The 17,176-nt window shown below is 36.2% G+C and overlaps 2 protein-coding genes and 1 long non-coding RNA gene across 3 annotated transcripts; 1 reads left to right on the top strand and 2 right to left on the bottom strand.

Moving 5' to 3' along the window:
- Positions 1-370: 370 nt before the first annotated feature.
- Positions 371-3,177, top strand: LOC109192851 (receptor-like protein 12; the record flags this gene model as incomplete). Its single annotated transcript, XM_019343552.1, has 2 exons — positions 371-444; positions 564-3,177. Coding segments are annotated over exons 1-2 (2,688 nt in total), but the record flags the coding sequence as incomplete, so codon positions are not given.
- Positions 3,178-4,174: 997 nt separating this feature from the next.
- LOC109193031 lies at positions 4,175-5,490 on the bottom strand. The gene is made up of 4 exons (XR_002056187.1): positions 5,174-5,490; positions 4,666-4,809; positions 4,477-4,512; positions 4,175-4,383 (listed from the first exon to the last, which is right to left on the bottom strand). It is a non-coding gene; the product is annotated as an uncharacterized LOC109193031 (long non-coding RNA).
- A 2,351-nt stretch (positions 5,491-7,841) lies between these two features.
- On the bottom strand, positions 7,842-10,906 carry LOC109192850 (receptor-like protein 12). Its single transcript, XM_019343551.1, has one exon. The coding sequence runs from the start codon at positions 10,904-10,906 to the stop codon at positions 7,889-7,891; it is 3,018 nt and encodes a 1,005-aa protein (XP_019199096.1). The 3' UTR covers positions 7,842-7,888.
- Between the last annotated feature and the right edge of the window lie 6,270 nt (positions 10,907-17,176).

Genomic DNA, 17,176 nt, shown 5'->3' with positions numbered 1-17,176 from the left:
CACTAGCTACTCATACTACTTTATCAAGTCTTCTATGGTCTGGTCTTTGTTGAAAGAGATGCCACTAAATTAAAATAATAATATGCATCCTCCTACTCCTATATGTGTGTATATATTCACTACAAACTCTACAAAGAACTCCACTCAGATCAATTCTATTCTGTTACTACTAAATAAAATAATAACATTTCAAAAATGGCATGCAAAATGCGTAAGAGCAATTACACTGCACTTGTTCACTTCATTTCACTTATTGCTATTTTTATTCATACTTTCACACAAGGAGTTGGAGCCCAGAACACTACAGTAAGGTGTTTGGAGAGGGAGAGGGAAGCTCTTCTAGAGTTCAAGAAAGGGGTTTTGGATGAAGATGGCGTTCTGTCTTCATGGGGAAGAGCTCTTGAATGCTGTAAATGGTGGGGTGTTCGTTGCAGCGATGGCCATGTAACTGTTCTTGATCTTCACTGCCCTGTGGACGATTATGGCTTTCCGCTTCAGACGCCGCTGCGCGGAAAGGTGAGTCCTTTGCTTCAACTGCGGCATCTGGGTTATCTTGATCTTAGTTACAATGATTTCCAGGGATATAACATCCCAGATTTCATTGGTTCCCTCCATAGTTTAAGAGTCTTGAATCTCAGTTCTGCTATGTTTTCTGGTAAAGTTCCAAATCAGCTGGGGAATCTTACCAATCTCCAAGTTCTTGATCTGAGCAGAAATGACTTTCTTCCCATCTCAAATCTTGAGTTTCTCTCTCATCTCTCTTCCCTGAAATACATTGATCTCACTGCCCTTCGTTTTGAAGTGAGAGAGTTTGTGAAAACAAGTGTCACCCTCCCTACCTCCCTTGAGGAACTGAAACTCTCCTATTGCAAACTCTCTGATCTTACACCTTTCTCTGCTAATTCTTCTTCTTCAACCTCTCTTTCAGTGGTTGATTTGTCACTTAACAATCTCACTTCTCCTTCAGTTTTCAAATGGCTGCAAAACTTTAACACAACTCTCACTAGCATTGACCTGTCTCATAATGACAACTTAGGAGGCTCCATACCAGACGCATTTCAAGGAATGAAATTTCTCCGGAGCTTCAATCTTAGTTCAAACAATTTCACCGGAGGCATTCCCAACTCTTTGGGAAATTTGAGCCATTTGACCTCTCTGGCGTTAAATTTTAATGGATTGAAAGAACCCCTTCCTGATCTACTTGAAAAGTTATCAAAGCGTGCTGGGAAGTCGCTACAGTTCTTGCGGTTAGATGGCAATGAACTCTTTGGTCCACTCCCAGATATTACAACCCAATTTCCATTCTTGAGAAAGTTGAAAGCATCATATAACAACTTGAATGGTTCATTGTCGTCGAGCTTTGGACTGCCTCCAAGTCTTGAGGAACTAGACCTGGAAAGTAACGAGATCACGGGGTCATTTCCAGACATCAAAAGTCTTGGAATTGTGTCTGGTCTTAGAGTTCTTGATTTGAGCCAAAATAACATATCAGGAACGTTGCCAGATTTAACGCCATTCCCATCAATGGAAAAGCTTCTTCTTGGTATAAATCAGTTGAGAGGTGTCTTACCTGAAAGCATAGGCCAACTATCCAAGCTTCAAAGTTTGGATGTTAGAGCAAATTCATTTGAAGGAGTGATGAATGAAGCCCACTTTTTGAAGCTTTCCAACTTAAAAATGCTGAAGCTGTCCTTCAACTCGGGGCTATCTTTCAACTTCAGCCCTGATTGGATCCCTCCCTTTAAGCTAGATGTCATGCATTTCACAAGCTGCAAATTGGGTCCAAAATTTCCAAAATGGCTGCGAACTCAGAGTGGGTTCTCTGAGCTTGATATCTCCAGTACTGGCATTTCTGATACAATGCCAAACTGGTTTTGGGACCTGTGTTCCAAAGTTGAATACTTGGACTTGTCCAACAACAAAATTGATGGTGAACTGCCTGATTTGTCAACCAAGTTTGGTGTTTTTCCAGAAATTGATCTTAGCCATAACAATTTCCGGGGTCCAATACACTCACTCCCTCCAAAAGTAAAATCCCTTTATCTCTCAAACAATAGTTTTGTGGGTTCGATTTCTTTTGTGTGCAGAGTTCTCAAATATATGTCGATAGACCTCTCGGATAATCAATTCTCTGGAGAGATTCCAGATTGCTGGCATCACCTCTCACGTCTGAACAATCTCAATCTTGCAAACAATAATTTCTCTGGGAAAGTTCCTCCCTCTTTTGGGTATCTGTATTCTCTCAAAGCATTGCAATTGAGAAACAACAACTTCACTGGAGAATTGCCATCCTCATTGCAGAACTGCACATTACTTAGAATTTTAGATCTGGGGAAAAATCAGCTCACCAGGAGAGTCCCGTCATGGTTAGGAACATCTCTAGTGGACTTGATCATTGTTAGCCTTAGAGAGAACCAGTTCTATGGAGAGCTTCCTCTGAGTTTGTGTCATCTTAGCGACATTCGTGTCTTGGATCTTTCTCAGAACAGAATTGCAGGGAGAATTCCACATTGCGTGAGCAACTTCACATTTTTGAGTTTGACAAAGAGCTCCTATGGAACCACCCTAGCAGGCAAAATATTTTTTGCCTTCCAATATGATCCCTACATAACCAACATTTTGATTCAATGGAAATACAATGAGCAGGAATATAGTAGGAAGTTGAGACTCTTGAAAGTGATTGATCTTTCGAGCAATCTACTGGCAGGAGATATTCCAGAAGAATTTTCTAGTCTTCACGGATTAATTTCCTTGAACCTGTCAAGAAACCATTTGACTGGGAAAATCATTCCGGAAATAGGCCAGATGGGAAGGTTAGAATCTCTTGATTTGTCTCATAATCAACTCTCCGGAGGAATTCCAATAAGCCTGGCTGGTTTGAGTTTTCTTCAAATTCTTGACTTGTCCAACAACAACCTGTCTGGGAAAATTCCAACAAGCACTCAATTGCAGAGTTTCAATCCATCCTCTTATGCCCAAAACAGTGGATTGTGCGGTGATCCACTCCCCCAGTGTCCTAGAAATGTTCCAACACCCAAAAACAAAGAAGAGGACGAAGATGATGGGATTATCACCCCGGGGTTTTACATATCAATGGCCCTGGGATTCTCTCTTAGCTTCTGGGGCTTTCTTGTCACTTTGTTCCTCAAACACTCTTGGAGATACGCCTATTACAGGTTCTTAAATGACTTCACAGACTGGGTTTATGTGATTGTCAAAGTTAATTTGGTTAGACTGCAGAGGAGGCTTAAGTGCCGTGAAATGTGAATGATAACTGGTAAGTCTCATATGCTCACTCCATAATAGTTTAAAAGAACCCATTTTGCACTTTCTTTCATACACTAATACTAATTAAAGCCTTTCTTGAAACCTAGCGGATCCGTTTGTTTTGTGCAAACTAGCTGGGAAAAGATACTACCTGCAGCATTGCAGCAGCAAGAGCAATAAAGGGATATTTGTTGGTTTAGTAGGCAGTATTTGGGAGAAGAATAAAGAGATATTTGTGTTTCAATCAATAGTTTAAAAATCTTATTTCCAACGTATTGTATCACAATAAGTGTTGCTGTCTACTATTTACAACTCCTTTATAAATCGTCATAAATGCCTATTTGACATCCTCAATTCAATGCTGACTCTACAATTTATTATGCTATTTTTGCCCACAAAAAGAGAAATCCATCTCGCCATGGGCTGATTTAACATAATTATAAAAGGATAAATCACAGTGACTCAATAACTCATGGTGTCCTTACCCCATTTTGGATCATGGGCCGATTGAACCCTACCACTAGAGCTAGTCATGCAATTAACTCACTAGTCAGATCTTAGTTTTCATGGGCACACAAGGAATCAAATCCAGCCATAACATCAAGTCAGACGACAAACCACTACGCTAAGTCCGGGGACAAAATGCCCCACTTGATGGTGGATAATTATTTTGATCATACTATCAAAGAAAAATGAAAAAAAGCGGTGGAGCTTAACCTGTGGAAAACTGATGCTTTCCAATAGATTAATCGACCTAACCAAACATACACTAGTACAAAATGAGTCATTTGCGTCTTTACTAAATGACAATACGCGTCTTTAAAGACGCGTATGGCACAGACGCAAAAATAATACAAATACAAAGTAGCAAACTAATGTCACATGCAGTGTGAGATAAAACAAATCAAATGAGAGATAAGTGACCTAAGCAGATCAAATCATCCATGAAAGTTCCAGTATTTACACCAACTATCAAATTATATGTGACATAAATTTCAAAATACTCACCACATTAATAACTTGCTCCTCTTCTGGCATATCTTCAACAAACACAGGGCTTTTTTCTGGAGCCTTGACAATTTCATCAGCAGTGCCCATCATCATTAACCTTTGTCCCTAAAAGAAATACCAAAGTCAAATATATTTAATTGCTGGCAACTTCTTTAGTGAATAAGAGTTTAATAAAATTAGCAACAGGAAATCATGTACCTCTTTCACTGCCAGTTTTGACCAATCTGCATCATCCTAAATGGTGAAAGAAGAAGCAATTTCTCAATAACAGAAATTGAATTTAGCACTAGAAGAATGACAATCGTCCAAGTAAAGCAATTAAAAAATCAGGTAAATAGAAGTTTCTAATACCTCCTTTTGCCACTTTACGCTCACTGCAATGCATACCTTCAATAAACCACCTTTAACCATAATCTTCTGCCTTTCAGGTGGCACCCCAGTCAGATCAAATAGCTGGCATTTGAAGACATGGAGGCTGGCTAGTATCAATTTCCACGGCAGGAAACACCTCCTTTTGCCACTTTACGCTCACTGCAATGCATACCAAGTTGAATGCTCAAAAAGAAACTCAACAAAACTAGCCTTCACAACTGAATATATTTTTATTTTTATATTTTTTCAAAAAGCCAGTTCTCCAGGAATGCAGCAATTTAACAATTTTCAAGGGAACAATTCCAACTATTATATGCAAATAGCTAATGCTGAATCGGGTTATTAACCGATCAAAACGGTTCTTCTACAGCCCTAACAGACATAATCTGAATTGGGCAATCAAATCTAATCGACAGGTTTGGCTAAAGAATCACCTATTTAGCTCCTAAAACTTAGATTGAAGTTCAAACAACTAAAATCTATTTTTCGGAAATTCGAAAAGCAACAAAATACTGAACAGTACTGTAGTAGTCTGTAGATCGAAGCAGAGCCGCCGCACGTCGAACGTAACCTCCACCGCCGGAACTACTATCGTGGTCGCCGGAAACTCGTCGCCACTCCAAGCTGGAAGCTTGCTCGTCGCCGGAGAACGTAGATCTACGTCGTCGTTGTCGGAGTCGCGAAGCTACGCCGGAGTTGCTGCTGCTGCCTTGCTGGAGCTGCTGCTGGTACATCGTGAACTAAGAAGATGACGGCGAATGAAGGGCTGAATGAGACGACCGTACGAAGAAGATGGTGAAGTGGTGAAGGAAGAAGCAAAGATGGCGGTGAAGCTAAGGAAGAAATGAATCTGAATCGAAGAAGCTGAGTGAAGAAGCAGATGATTTAGAAATTTTGTTTTCAAAAAAAAAATGATTTATAACTTTTTTTTGGAAATATTTAGATTTTTTTTTTTAAGTTAACAATTAACATAAGTCTTGCCAAATATATCAAGTAGTAGAGCTGGCCAAAGTCCGAGCCTGGGTCGGGATCGGATTGGTCCTGGGTCTCGGCTAGCACAGCTCGAGACTGGCTCATAGTAGAGGTGGTCACGGGCCGGTTCAAGGTCAAACCAACCTTGAATCGGCCCGAAAAAAAGTGGACCTGGGCCTCATTGGGCTTGAGTCGGGCTTAGCTCAAACCGGAACCGGCTTATTAAGGGGCGGTTCAAGTCCTTTTTAAAATAATTCGAGCCCAGCACGAAACCGGCCCTTGGCCCAGGCCCGAGCACGGCCCAAGCTCCTAACCGGCCCAGGCATGGTCCAGGCACGACCCAGGCCCGGACAAACACAACTAATTTATCCCTATAAATGTCCTTACCCAATTTATTTTTATCACACAAAAATTCTTAATCCTACACTCTCTTACTTCTACTCACAACAATTCTCCATAAATTAAAAGCAAACCCAATTTAAAATTCTTTTATAAATTTTTAATTTATCACTCTAACATAATTTAGTGAGTAAAAATCAAATGAACTTTATAAATTATACTACATTTTATAATATTTATAAGTTATCAAATAATATTAAGTCTTATATAAAGTTTTAATAGTACAAGACTACAAGTTTAAATGTATTTAACGTCATTTAATGATTTATTATATTGTTTATTTTGTTTTAAATATATAAATTTTTATATAAATTGATATATTTTTGTTTGAAATGAGATTTAAACCCTTAACCTCTTAATTTTAATTACTAATTTAAATTCTTTCCAATTAAGCTATCACAACCTCTTAATACATGAATAATAATTAATGTATATATACACAGTACACACCGTAACACACTTTTCTAAAATTAATATTTTTGTTATTAATCTCAAAATTTAAAATTAACATGAATTTATATTAAATTAAAATTTATAAATGACGTTAACTACATTTGAACTTGTAGTCTTGTACTATTAAAACTTTATATAAGACTTATTTACTTAATATTATTTGATAACTTATAAATATTATGAAATGTAGTATAATTTATAAAGTTCATTTGATTTTTACTCACTAAACTATGTTAGATGATAAATTAAAAATTTATAAAAGACTTTTAAATTGGGTTTGTTTTTAATTTATGGAGAATTGTTGTGAGTAGAAATAAGAAAGTGTCGGATTAAGAATTTTTGTGTGCTAAACATAAATTGGATAAGAGTATTTATAGGATAAAATGGTAAATAAAAAGAAAAAAACAAAAAAAATTTAGCCATTGCACTGGCCGAGAGGCGAGAACATGAGGCCAAGCCTAGTCTAGCCTCCGACAGAGGCTACATGCAACGACCAAATATATTTGGCTGTTGGACGTTGCAGGGATGAGTAGTAAGTAATAAGTTTAGCTGCCACAATCAAAATTACTATTTTTTTTTTAGAATTTTAGGCATTTAGCCATAGAAGCAAAGCTGACATACTTTGCTGCCATGGCTGTGTTTGCCCGGGCCGAGCTCGTGCCTGGACCGGTTAGGGGCTTGGGCCATAGAAAGGCAATGAAGAAGATTGTGGGCTTTTGACACTTGAGTTTTACATATCCATGGTGTTTGATTTTTCACTAAGCTTCCGGACTTCATGCATGGTCACTTTGTTCCTCAAGGCCGGATTCATGGAGATTTCCCTACTATATGTTCTTAAATGATTCCAAAGATTGGGTGTATGTAAAAATGAAAGTTTCTTTGGTAAGACTGTGGAGGAAGTTTAGGCCACACCAGATGGGATGCATGGTAAGTTTTATTAACTAGTTGCTTATATGCTCTTTACAATTAATCCCTTTTTGGCATTCCATTTCATTCCATTCGGTATCACGCCTATACATAAAGCCTTTTTCACAACCTTGATATGTCTGATGGATTTTGCATAAACCGGGCATGAACACTACCAGCAGAAGTGCATTACATCGGAAATTTGAAGAAACAATGCAGTACGTCAGTTAGAAGATTTTGTGTGTTTTGTTCACTGGTCATTTAATTAGTACTCCGTAAATAAAGTCTGTATTTTCATGAACTCTATACTCCAACTCCATTGTATCGAATTTTAAAATATATAGATTAAAAAAATTAAATTTAACAAAACATATAGCTTGACTGCATTTGTTAAGATCCATAACAAAAGAGTTCTCAATGGTAGACAACAACATTTATTGTGGTACAATAATACATTCGAAATAAGGACTTTAAACTATAATCTTTTCCCAGTTTGCACAAAACCATCTCATCCGCCTGTCTCTGAAGTCCTGGCATCTCTCCATGAGCCTTTGAAGAAAAAAATGACAAGAAATCCCCAGAAGCTAAGAGAGAACCCCAGGACCATTGATATGTAAAACCCCTGCGTGATAAGCCCATCATCTTCATCTTCATCTTCATCTTCGTCTTTGTTTGGGACATTTCTAGGACACTTGGGCAGTGGATCACCGCACAGTCCACTGTTGTGGGCATAAGAAGATGCATTGAAACTCTGCATTTGAGTGCTTGATGGAATTTTCCCAGACAGGTTGTTGTTGGACAAATCAAGAATTTGAAGAAAACTCAAACCCCCCAAACTTACTGGAATTTCACCAGAGAGTTGATTATGAGACAAATCAAGAGATTCTAACATTTCCATCTGACCTATTTCCCGGTTGATTTTCCCAGTCAATTGGTTTCTTGACAGGTTCAAGGAAATTAATCCATGAAGATTAGAAAATTCTTTAGGAATATCTCCTACCAGTAGATTGCTTGAAAGATCAATCAATTTCAGGAGTCTCAATCGGCCACTATATTCCCGCTCATTGTATTTCCACTGAATCAAAATGTTAGACATGTAGGAATCAATGTCATTTTGGAAGATAAAAAATGCTTTACTTGCTATAGTGGTTCCGAAGGAACTGTGTATCAAACTCAAATATGTAAAGTTGCTCAAGCAGTGTGGAATTCTCCCAGTAATTCTGTTTTGAGAAAGATCCAAGACATGAATGTCGTTAAGGTGACACAAACTCTGAGGAAGCTCTCCAAAGAACCGGTTCTCTCTAAGGCTAACAATGATCAAGTCCACTAGAGATGTTCCAAACCATGACGGGACTCTCCCGGTGAGCTGATTTCTCCCCAGATCTAAAATTCTCAGTAATGTGCAGTTCTGCAATGAGGATGGCAATTCTCCAGTGAAGTTGTTGTTTCTCAATTGCAATTCTTTGAGATAATACAGATACCCAAAAGAGGGAGGAACTTTCCCAGAGAAATTATTGTTTGCAAGATTGAGATTGTTGAGACGTGAGAGGTGGTGCCAGCAATCGGGAATCTCTCCAGAGAATTGATTATCTGAGAGGTCTATAGACATAAATTTGAGAACTCTGCACACAAAAGAAATCGAACCCACAAAACTATTGTTTGAGAGATAAAGGGATTTTACTTTTGGAGGGAGTGAGTGTATTGGACCCCGGAAATTGTTATGGCTAAGATCAATTTCTGGAAAAACACCAAACTTGGTTGACAAATCAGGCAGTTCACCATCAATCTTGTTGTTGGATAAGGCCAAGTATTCTACTTTGGAACACAGGTCCCAAAACCAGTTAGGCATTGTATCAGAAATGCCAGTACTGGAGATATCAAGCTCAGAGAATCCACTCTGAGTTCGTAGCCATTTTGGAAAATTCGGACCCAATTTGCAGTCTTTGAAATGTATGATTTGTAGCTGAAAGGGAGGGTTCCAATCAGGGCTGAAGTTGAAAGATAGCCCCGAGTTAAACGACAGTTTGAGCAGTTTTAAGTTGGAAAGCTTCAAAAAGTGGGCTTCATTTATTACTCCTTCAAATGAATTTTCTGAGACATCCAAACTGTGAAGCTTGGATAGTTGGCCTATGCTTTCTGGTAAGACACCTCTCAACTGATTTCCACCAAGAAGAAGCTCTTGCATTGATGAGAATGGCGATAAATCTGGCAATGATCCAGTTATCTTATTTTGGCTCAAATCAAGAACTCTAAGACCGGATTCAACTCCAAGACTTCTGTTGTCTGGAAATAGCCCTGTGATCTCGTTACTTGCCAGCTTTAATTCCTCAAGACTTCCAAAGCTCGACGGCAATGAACCATTCAAGTGGTTATATGATGCTTTCAACTTTCTCAAGAATGGAAATTGGGTTCTAATATCTGGGAGTGGACCAAAGAGTTCATTGCCATCTAACCGCAAGAACTGCAGAGACTTTCCAGCACGTTTTGATAACTTTTCAAGTAGATCAGGAAGGGGTTCTTTCAATACATTAAAATTTAATTCCAGAGAGGTGAGATGGCTCAAATTTCCCAAAGAGTTGGGAATGCCTCCGGTGAAATAGTTTGAACTAAGATTGAAGCTCCGGAGAAATTTCATTCCTTGAAATGCGTCTGGTATGGAGCCTCCTAAGTTGTCATTATGTGACAGGTCAATGGTAGTGAGAGTTGTGTTAAAGTTTTGCAGCCATTTGAAAACTGAAGGAGAAGTGAGATTGTTAAGTGACAAGTCAACCACTGAAAGAGAGGTGGAAGAAGAAGAATTAGCAGAGAAAATTGTAAGATCAGTGAGTTCGCAAAAAGAGAGTTTCAGTTCCTCAAGGGAGTTAGGGAGGGTGACACTTGTTTTCACAAACTCTCTCAGTTCAAAACGAAGGGCAGTGAGATCAATGTATTTCAGGGAAGAAAGATGAGAGAGAAACTCAAGACTTGAGATTGGAAGAAAGTCATTTCCGCTCAGATCAAGAACTTGGAGATTGGTAAGATTCCCAAGCTGATTTGGAAGTTTACCAGAAAACATAGCAGAACTGAGATTCAAGACTCTTAAACTATGGAGGGAACCAATGAAATCTGGGGTGTTATGTCCCTGGAAATCATTGTAACTAAGATCAAGATAACCCAGATGCTGCAGTTGAAGCAAAGAAGGACTAACCTTTCCCCTCAGCGGCGTCTGAAGCAGAAAGCCATGATCGTCCACAGGGCAGTGAAGATCAAGAACAGTTACATGGCCATCACTGCAACGAACACCCCACCATTTACAGCATTCTCGAGCTCTTTCGTGATCCTCATCATCACTTCCCCATGAAGACAGAATGCCATCTTCATCAAAAACCCCTTTCTTGAACTCTAGAAGAGCTTCTCTCTCCCTCTCCAAACACCTTACTGCAGTACTCTGGGCTCCATCTCCTTGCGTGAATGTGAAATTATAAAGAATTATAGCAAGTGAAATGAAGCGAACCGCAAATATGCTCTTACGCTTCGTGCATGTCATTTTTGAAATGTTACTATTTAATTTGGTAGTAACAGACTAAATAGAATGGATAGGAGTTCGTTGTAGACTTGTAGTTTATATATGTATACACACATATACCTGCATATTATTATTTTTAATTAGTTTTGTGGTATAGATTTCAACAAAGACCAGAGAAAACTTAGTACAGTAGTATGAACAAAACATAGTGCTTTCATACCAATTCTCATCCAGAGTGAAGATCTGGTCTTCGAACCATTATTCTGGTTTTTCAAGGACAAGTATATTTTAATGTATTTTTTCAAATCATTAATTTTTGGCATAGGAATATTGTATACCTATCGTTTTGTGTAATGTTACATTAGTTTTAGGGGCAAATTGGTCCACAATGTGTTATATTGACCATAACAAAAAGTATATTTTTAATATACACAAAATATATTATTTGTGAATATACATTATACAAAATAATATACTTTTAGTACTAAAATAATATATTTTTCCTGAATACAATGTACATTATTAATATATTAAAAGTACATTACTTATGTACTGAATATACATTATTTGATAGTGTGGTTCATACAGCTGTGTGCCCCATGGTCCACACAATAATGATTGTTGAGTTTTAAGTGCTACAAGCAAGTCTGTCAAAACAAAGGCTCGCACGGGTTTAACTCATTGGTTCGCAATATTTGAGGACCAATTTGAAACTTGATACTGCCAATGAGAATTATGCTCAAAGTGACTGATCCTTTATGCGCACCGATAATTTGACTATATTTATTGAGCTATTGAATTACTGTAATTTACATCCTCCTGCATACTTATTCCGTCGGATAGGAGTGTGACCTTTGGGTTTGGGACAATAACATATGAACTGATATCTTACTTAGTAGAAAACCTGATGTTTACTAGCCAGGTCAAAAAGGATTAGTTATATTTTTAAAAAAGTTTCAAAGTTTAGGCTCTGTTTGGCAAACCTAGCTGAAAAGTTATAAGTTAGGAGCTGAAAGCTGAGAAGCTATAAGCTCGGAGCTGAAAACTGAAGAGCTGTTAAGCTAGCTGTTATGATTGAAAGTGTTTGGTAAAATTAATTTTTTGATAAGTTGATAAATGTAAAAAGACTAAAAAGAACATCTTCATAAAATTTAAATTAGTTTGTTTTCATATTAAATTTTTTCCCAAAATAGTCCCTTGACTATTGCTCATTCTCAATTTTACATTTCGACTTTCAATTGCATCCAATGTGGTCCCTTGACTTTAAAAAATTACCCTAAATTGGTCCCCCGTTAGCTTTTTCGTCAATTGGGCGTTAAGATTGGGGGTATTTCCGTCCATTCACAATAAATTTGTCACCTCCCTTTCTAGCTCCCGCCGGCGATGCACGCATTTTGTTCGGCGCAGAACGGGTCACCTCCCCTCCCACTATTTTTCCTCATTCTAGCAGCATCAACCTCCAGAGAAAGCTCAGTACGAGCAAAATATCTCGCAAGATCACTATTTTTCTGACCCAAAGCCTGTTGATTCCTTGTATTTATGATTCACTCTAAAATCCCCGTTTTCAAAGTCAGAATGCCCTAGAAACTTTCTGTTTTGAAACATCAACTCTAATCTCGAGGTTTCGCACGGAAAATTCACCAAAAAAAAAAAAAAAAAAACAGATTAAAACTAGATTAAACGTTGAAGTTCAAGAGATAAACCTTGGTCGTTGGAATTATCGGAAGCCATGCCACCATCACAGCCTCGGTGAAATAATCGCAGCCCTAGGATGGTGTATTCCATCAAAATTTTCGCAGGTTAAGAAAACCATACACCTCCAGTTGGTTTCTCCGTTGATTGGTCGGACTCGGCAGCTTGAAGGGTGTTTTCGCCGCTAGCTTAGAAAGCCCACATCTGACCCGATTCGAATCCGGATGTGCTGGGGATGGCGCTCACCGGCAATTGCATACTGGCGACTTTGAATTGCTTATCTGACGGCGAATCGGATCCTCTGGCAATTGCTTATTCGACAGCGAATCGGATCCTCTAGCATTGGAAGGTTCTCCTTGGGGATTACTTGAGCCTTCGTACTTGAACAAATCTTCTCTATATCTTTTTCCCAAGTAATTCTCTGTCTTGTCCACTACCTCCGCCTCCTCCGCCGTCATCTCCGCCGTCGGAAATTGTGTCTGCGATCTGGTTCGGCGTTAAGAAGTGAGGGGTCTGGTGGAACCCTAGCATATGTGAGAAGCCTTCCTCGAAAGGGTGAGCCGGAGGATGGTGAGCAGCAGCTAGAGCTAATGTGCTGTGGAAAGAATGCAGCGCTGATTTCGACGGTGGCGCCGAGAGAGTCGTAACGGAGGACCACCTCATTTACTGTGAATTGTCTAAAATACCCCCCACTTAACGCCCAGTTGACCAAAAAATTAACGGAGGGCCAATTTGGGGTAATTTTTAAAAGTCAAGGGACCACATTGAGTGCAATTGAAAGTCGAAATGCAAAATTGAGAATGAGCAATAGTCAAGGGACCATTTTGGATAAAAACTCTATTAAAATTTAACATTTTATCTTTTAAAAAAAATTAACATTTTGAAATAAAACTATTAGCATAATCATGATCTAGCATCTCATAATGAAGTAGCAATATTGTTGCAAATCTCATAATAATAATAATAATAATAATAATAATAATAATAATAATAATAATAATAATAATAATAATAATAATAATAATAATAATATTTGCGGTGAAAGTTGCGGATAAAGGAGAAGAGAAAAGGATTTTAATTGGGAAGGGTAAATTATGTTATTTCTTTAAAATAATAAGGATAAAGATGGAAAAAAGTTAAGAAGCTATGAGCTTATTTTGAAACGCTACCTAAAGTAGCGTTCCAAAATAAGCTCTTATTTTAAACTAGGAGCTTATTTTGGGAACATTAAAAAACAGAGCTTATAGCTTATTAGTAGCTTAAAATAAGCTATAAGCTCCTAAATAAGCTTTGCCAAACAAACTGAACTCTTATTTAAAAAACTAGTGTTTTTAAAATAACTAATAAACCCTTACTAATTAAAGTTTATATGAAATCAAATTTATTTATTATAATAATAATCTAATATATAATGTATATGTATATTATTATCATTAAAGAATATAAGAAAATATATGGTGAATGCATGTGTATGATAACAATAATGGAAAAGATAATCGGAAGTTATAACGGTAATAGATATTTGTGTCCAAAAAATTATATACTACAACTCTAAAAGCACAATGTATAAAATAATTAGCATTAAAAACATGGACATAAATGAGAGATATAACTTTAATTGAGACTTTAAAAAATAAAATAAAATTAAAATCAATATATAATATATAATTTCAACATAGTCTTTGCGTATAAAACGGGGTCTAAAGAGTGTGAGAAGGTGTGAGTACGGACTATGGAGTAGTCAAGTTCAATCCTAACCTTTTCAATTCCTTAAAAAAAAAAAAGGTTTCCATTCGTTGAAAATGTCTTCAAGTTTCTCTATTTAGGCAAATTGGGTTTCGTTATCTATACCCTACATTTAGGGCTGTGCAGATGGCTAAACACTTCATCATTCAAGAGATATCCATATCTAAGGGAGCAAATACCAATTTTAACTCCACGAGTATTAGTAAAATGATAGTTTTAGTTTACATGTTTAATTCCTACCAATTTTCATCTACGATTATTGTTTTAGTATCAAAATTCATCACGCAGATCACCCATTCGTTTAAGACATGCCAAAATATAAAATTATTAAGGGTATTTTTATCATTTTTAAATTAAGATTCCAATTTTAACATGAATAAAGAGATTTAAGCTCTAAGATCAATCCCAATTCACAGTTCTCCTCCTCAAATTAAGGTAGGATGGGGATGAGAATTGCGAATTAAGATCGATCTTAGGGTTTAAATTTCCTTGTTAGTACTCAAATTAAGATTTTAAGTTGAAAATTACGTAAATATCACTACAAATTTTAGATTTCGGCATGCCTTAAATGAAAGGGTGATTAGCGTGATAAATTTGACACTACAACAATAATCGTAGATTAAAATTGGTACTAAAACAATAGTCGTGATGAAAATTGGTAGGAATTAAATGTGGGTCAAAACTGTCATTTTGCTAATACTCGTGGGACCAAAAATGGTATTTGCTCATATCTAAGGTGTTTGGTTGGATGTTAGAGCATCAATATCAATAGTTATTTAGGAGATATTTCTGACAAATTGAAAAGAGACAGTAGGAGAGAGAGATATATATATAGGAGATATTTACAAATTGGAGAGATAAATGAAGAGAGAAGGTAGGAGAGAGAGGGTTTGGATTCCTTGCAAATGAAGAGATATTTCAGAAAAGTGGGACACACTGAAAAATACTTCCCCCTCGCCTAAGCTACATGAGTGTCACCACTGCGCGATAGCGCCTGACAATTGTTATTATATATATATATATATATATATATATATATATATATATATATATATATATATATATCAATTTTGCTTTATTCTTTATTTTTTGTTTTTTTTTTCTCTCCCCTCTCATATTTTCTTTCCTAATCACACTTATAAAAAACTCATCAAAAATCACAAAATGTCTCCACTATTACGGATGCTCTAATTGAAATTGAAATGTAATTATAACACGATTCTTTGAACTTCCAAATTACAATGTTTGGCTGGAGGGAATTGCAATTCTACAGAATTACAATTCATTTCATTTGTTGAATTGGAATTCATCGTCCCCCCCTCCACCCCCCATGATTTCCAATTCAACATAACATAGAAAGGAAAAAAAAAAAATTGAAAATAACAATTTTGCCCTTAGTTGTTATTGTTATTATTAGTACAAAAATGCATTTAAGTTTTTATGTTATTTTTCTATTTCACATTCTCAATAATTCAATTCATTCATACTAAACAATTAAATTTAAAATTTCTTTATTTTCACCTTATTATTGTTCTCACCGAATTATAATTATTTTCTCTTTAATTTTATCCTCCAACCCAACGCACTGTTAGTCTTCTTTCTTAGCATGAGTTGGGTCATGCTAGAACAATTTTATTCCCAATATTTCATTACTAGGATTTAGATTTATATTAATATTAATATATACTCTATATTATAAAAAACTTATTAATTGAGAAATTTAAGTTTATGATTTATTTTTTAAAAGGATTATTAACTATAAATTTAAACACACTTTTATTTTCCTTTGATTCTAGTCTTAGTTTTAGAGATAAACTTTTTTTTTTTTTACTAATTATCATATAGTGTGATGGTATCCTGATTACGACTGAAAATATTTGACAAAGTATAAAACAAATACAACCTATAAAGAATCATGGGTAGTAAAAAAAAAAAAGAGAAAGAAGATAAAATTAATTTTATTTCATTATTATCCTCTAAAATATAATTATAGATATAATAAGGTTGTACGGAGTATCAATATTCAGTCGTTATATCGGGGATCACGGTAAAAAACGGCGTCGTTTCTTTAAGTAAAGAAACGGCGCACCGTTACCGTTAACGAAGTGTGTATTTTTTGTGTATTAATTACAAACTGAAATTACAGTGTATCTAAACTGACACTGCCTTACGTATTATTTTTATATTATCAAGTGAAACTGCAATTGAAATGAAATGAAACTGTAGTTGTATTGAAATGAAACTGCAGTGTATGTATATAAAATGAAACTGAATAACAATTTCACATATTTGAGTGTATATTACCCAACGAAACTGTAGTTATATCAAAATGATACTGTAGTTGTGTTGAAATGAAACTACAGTGTATATAAAATGAAACTGAATAATATTTCACATATTTGAGTGTATATTTTGCAATGAAGTTGTAGTTATATCAAAATGATCATGTAGTTGTGTTTTTATGAAAATATAGTGTATATAAAATAAAATTAATATAACATTTACACATATTTGAGTGTATAAATATCGAACGAAACTGTAGTTATATCGAAATTAAACTGTAGTTATATCGAAATGAAACTGTAGTTGTGTTGAACTGAAACTGCACTGTATACAAAATGAAACTAAATAACAGAGTTATTTTTTGCGGAACAACGCGAAAGGGCGAGAAACAACTGCCGTTTATTTCATTAAACAAAACGACGTCATTTTGAAGTTCGGTACATAATCAATTATGTATCACGGTGCACGATGACATCAATATTAGGTTGGGTAAAAATTCGGATATATGATTTTCCTGTCCTGCAAATCTGCAATTCTAATTCAGTAATTCCTACTCTCCCAAGTCCCAAG

Source organism: Ipomoea nil, unplaced genomic scaffold, assembly GCF_001879475.1.
Source record: "Ipomoea nil cultivar Tokyo-kokei standard unplaced genomic scaffold, Asagao_1.1 scaffold1834, whole genome shotgun sequence".
NCBI lineage: Eukaryota > Viridiplantae > Streptophyta > Magnoliopsida > Solanales > Convolvulaceae > Ipomoea > Ipomoea nil.
The sequence above is the reverse complement of the archived record's forward strand: the minus strand, read 5'-3'. Positions and strand labels throughout refer to the sequence as shown.

Excerpts from the sequence above, each read along its gene's own strand:
- LOC109192850 (XM_019343551.1), bottom strand. The coding sequence starts at position 10,906 with ATGACATGCACGAAGCGTAAGAGCATATTTGCGGTTCGCTTCATTTCA.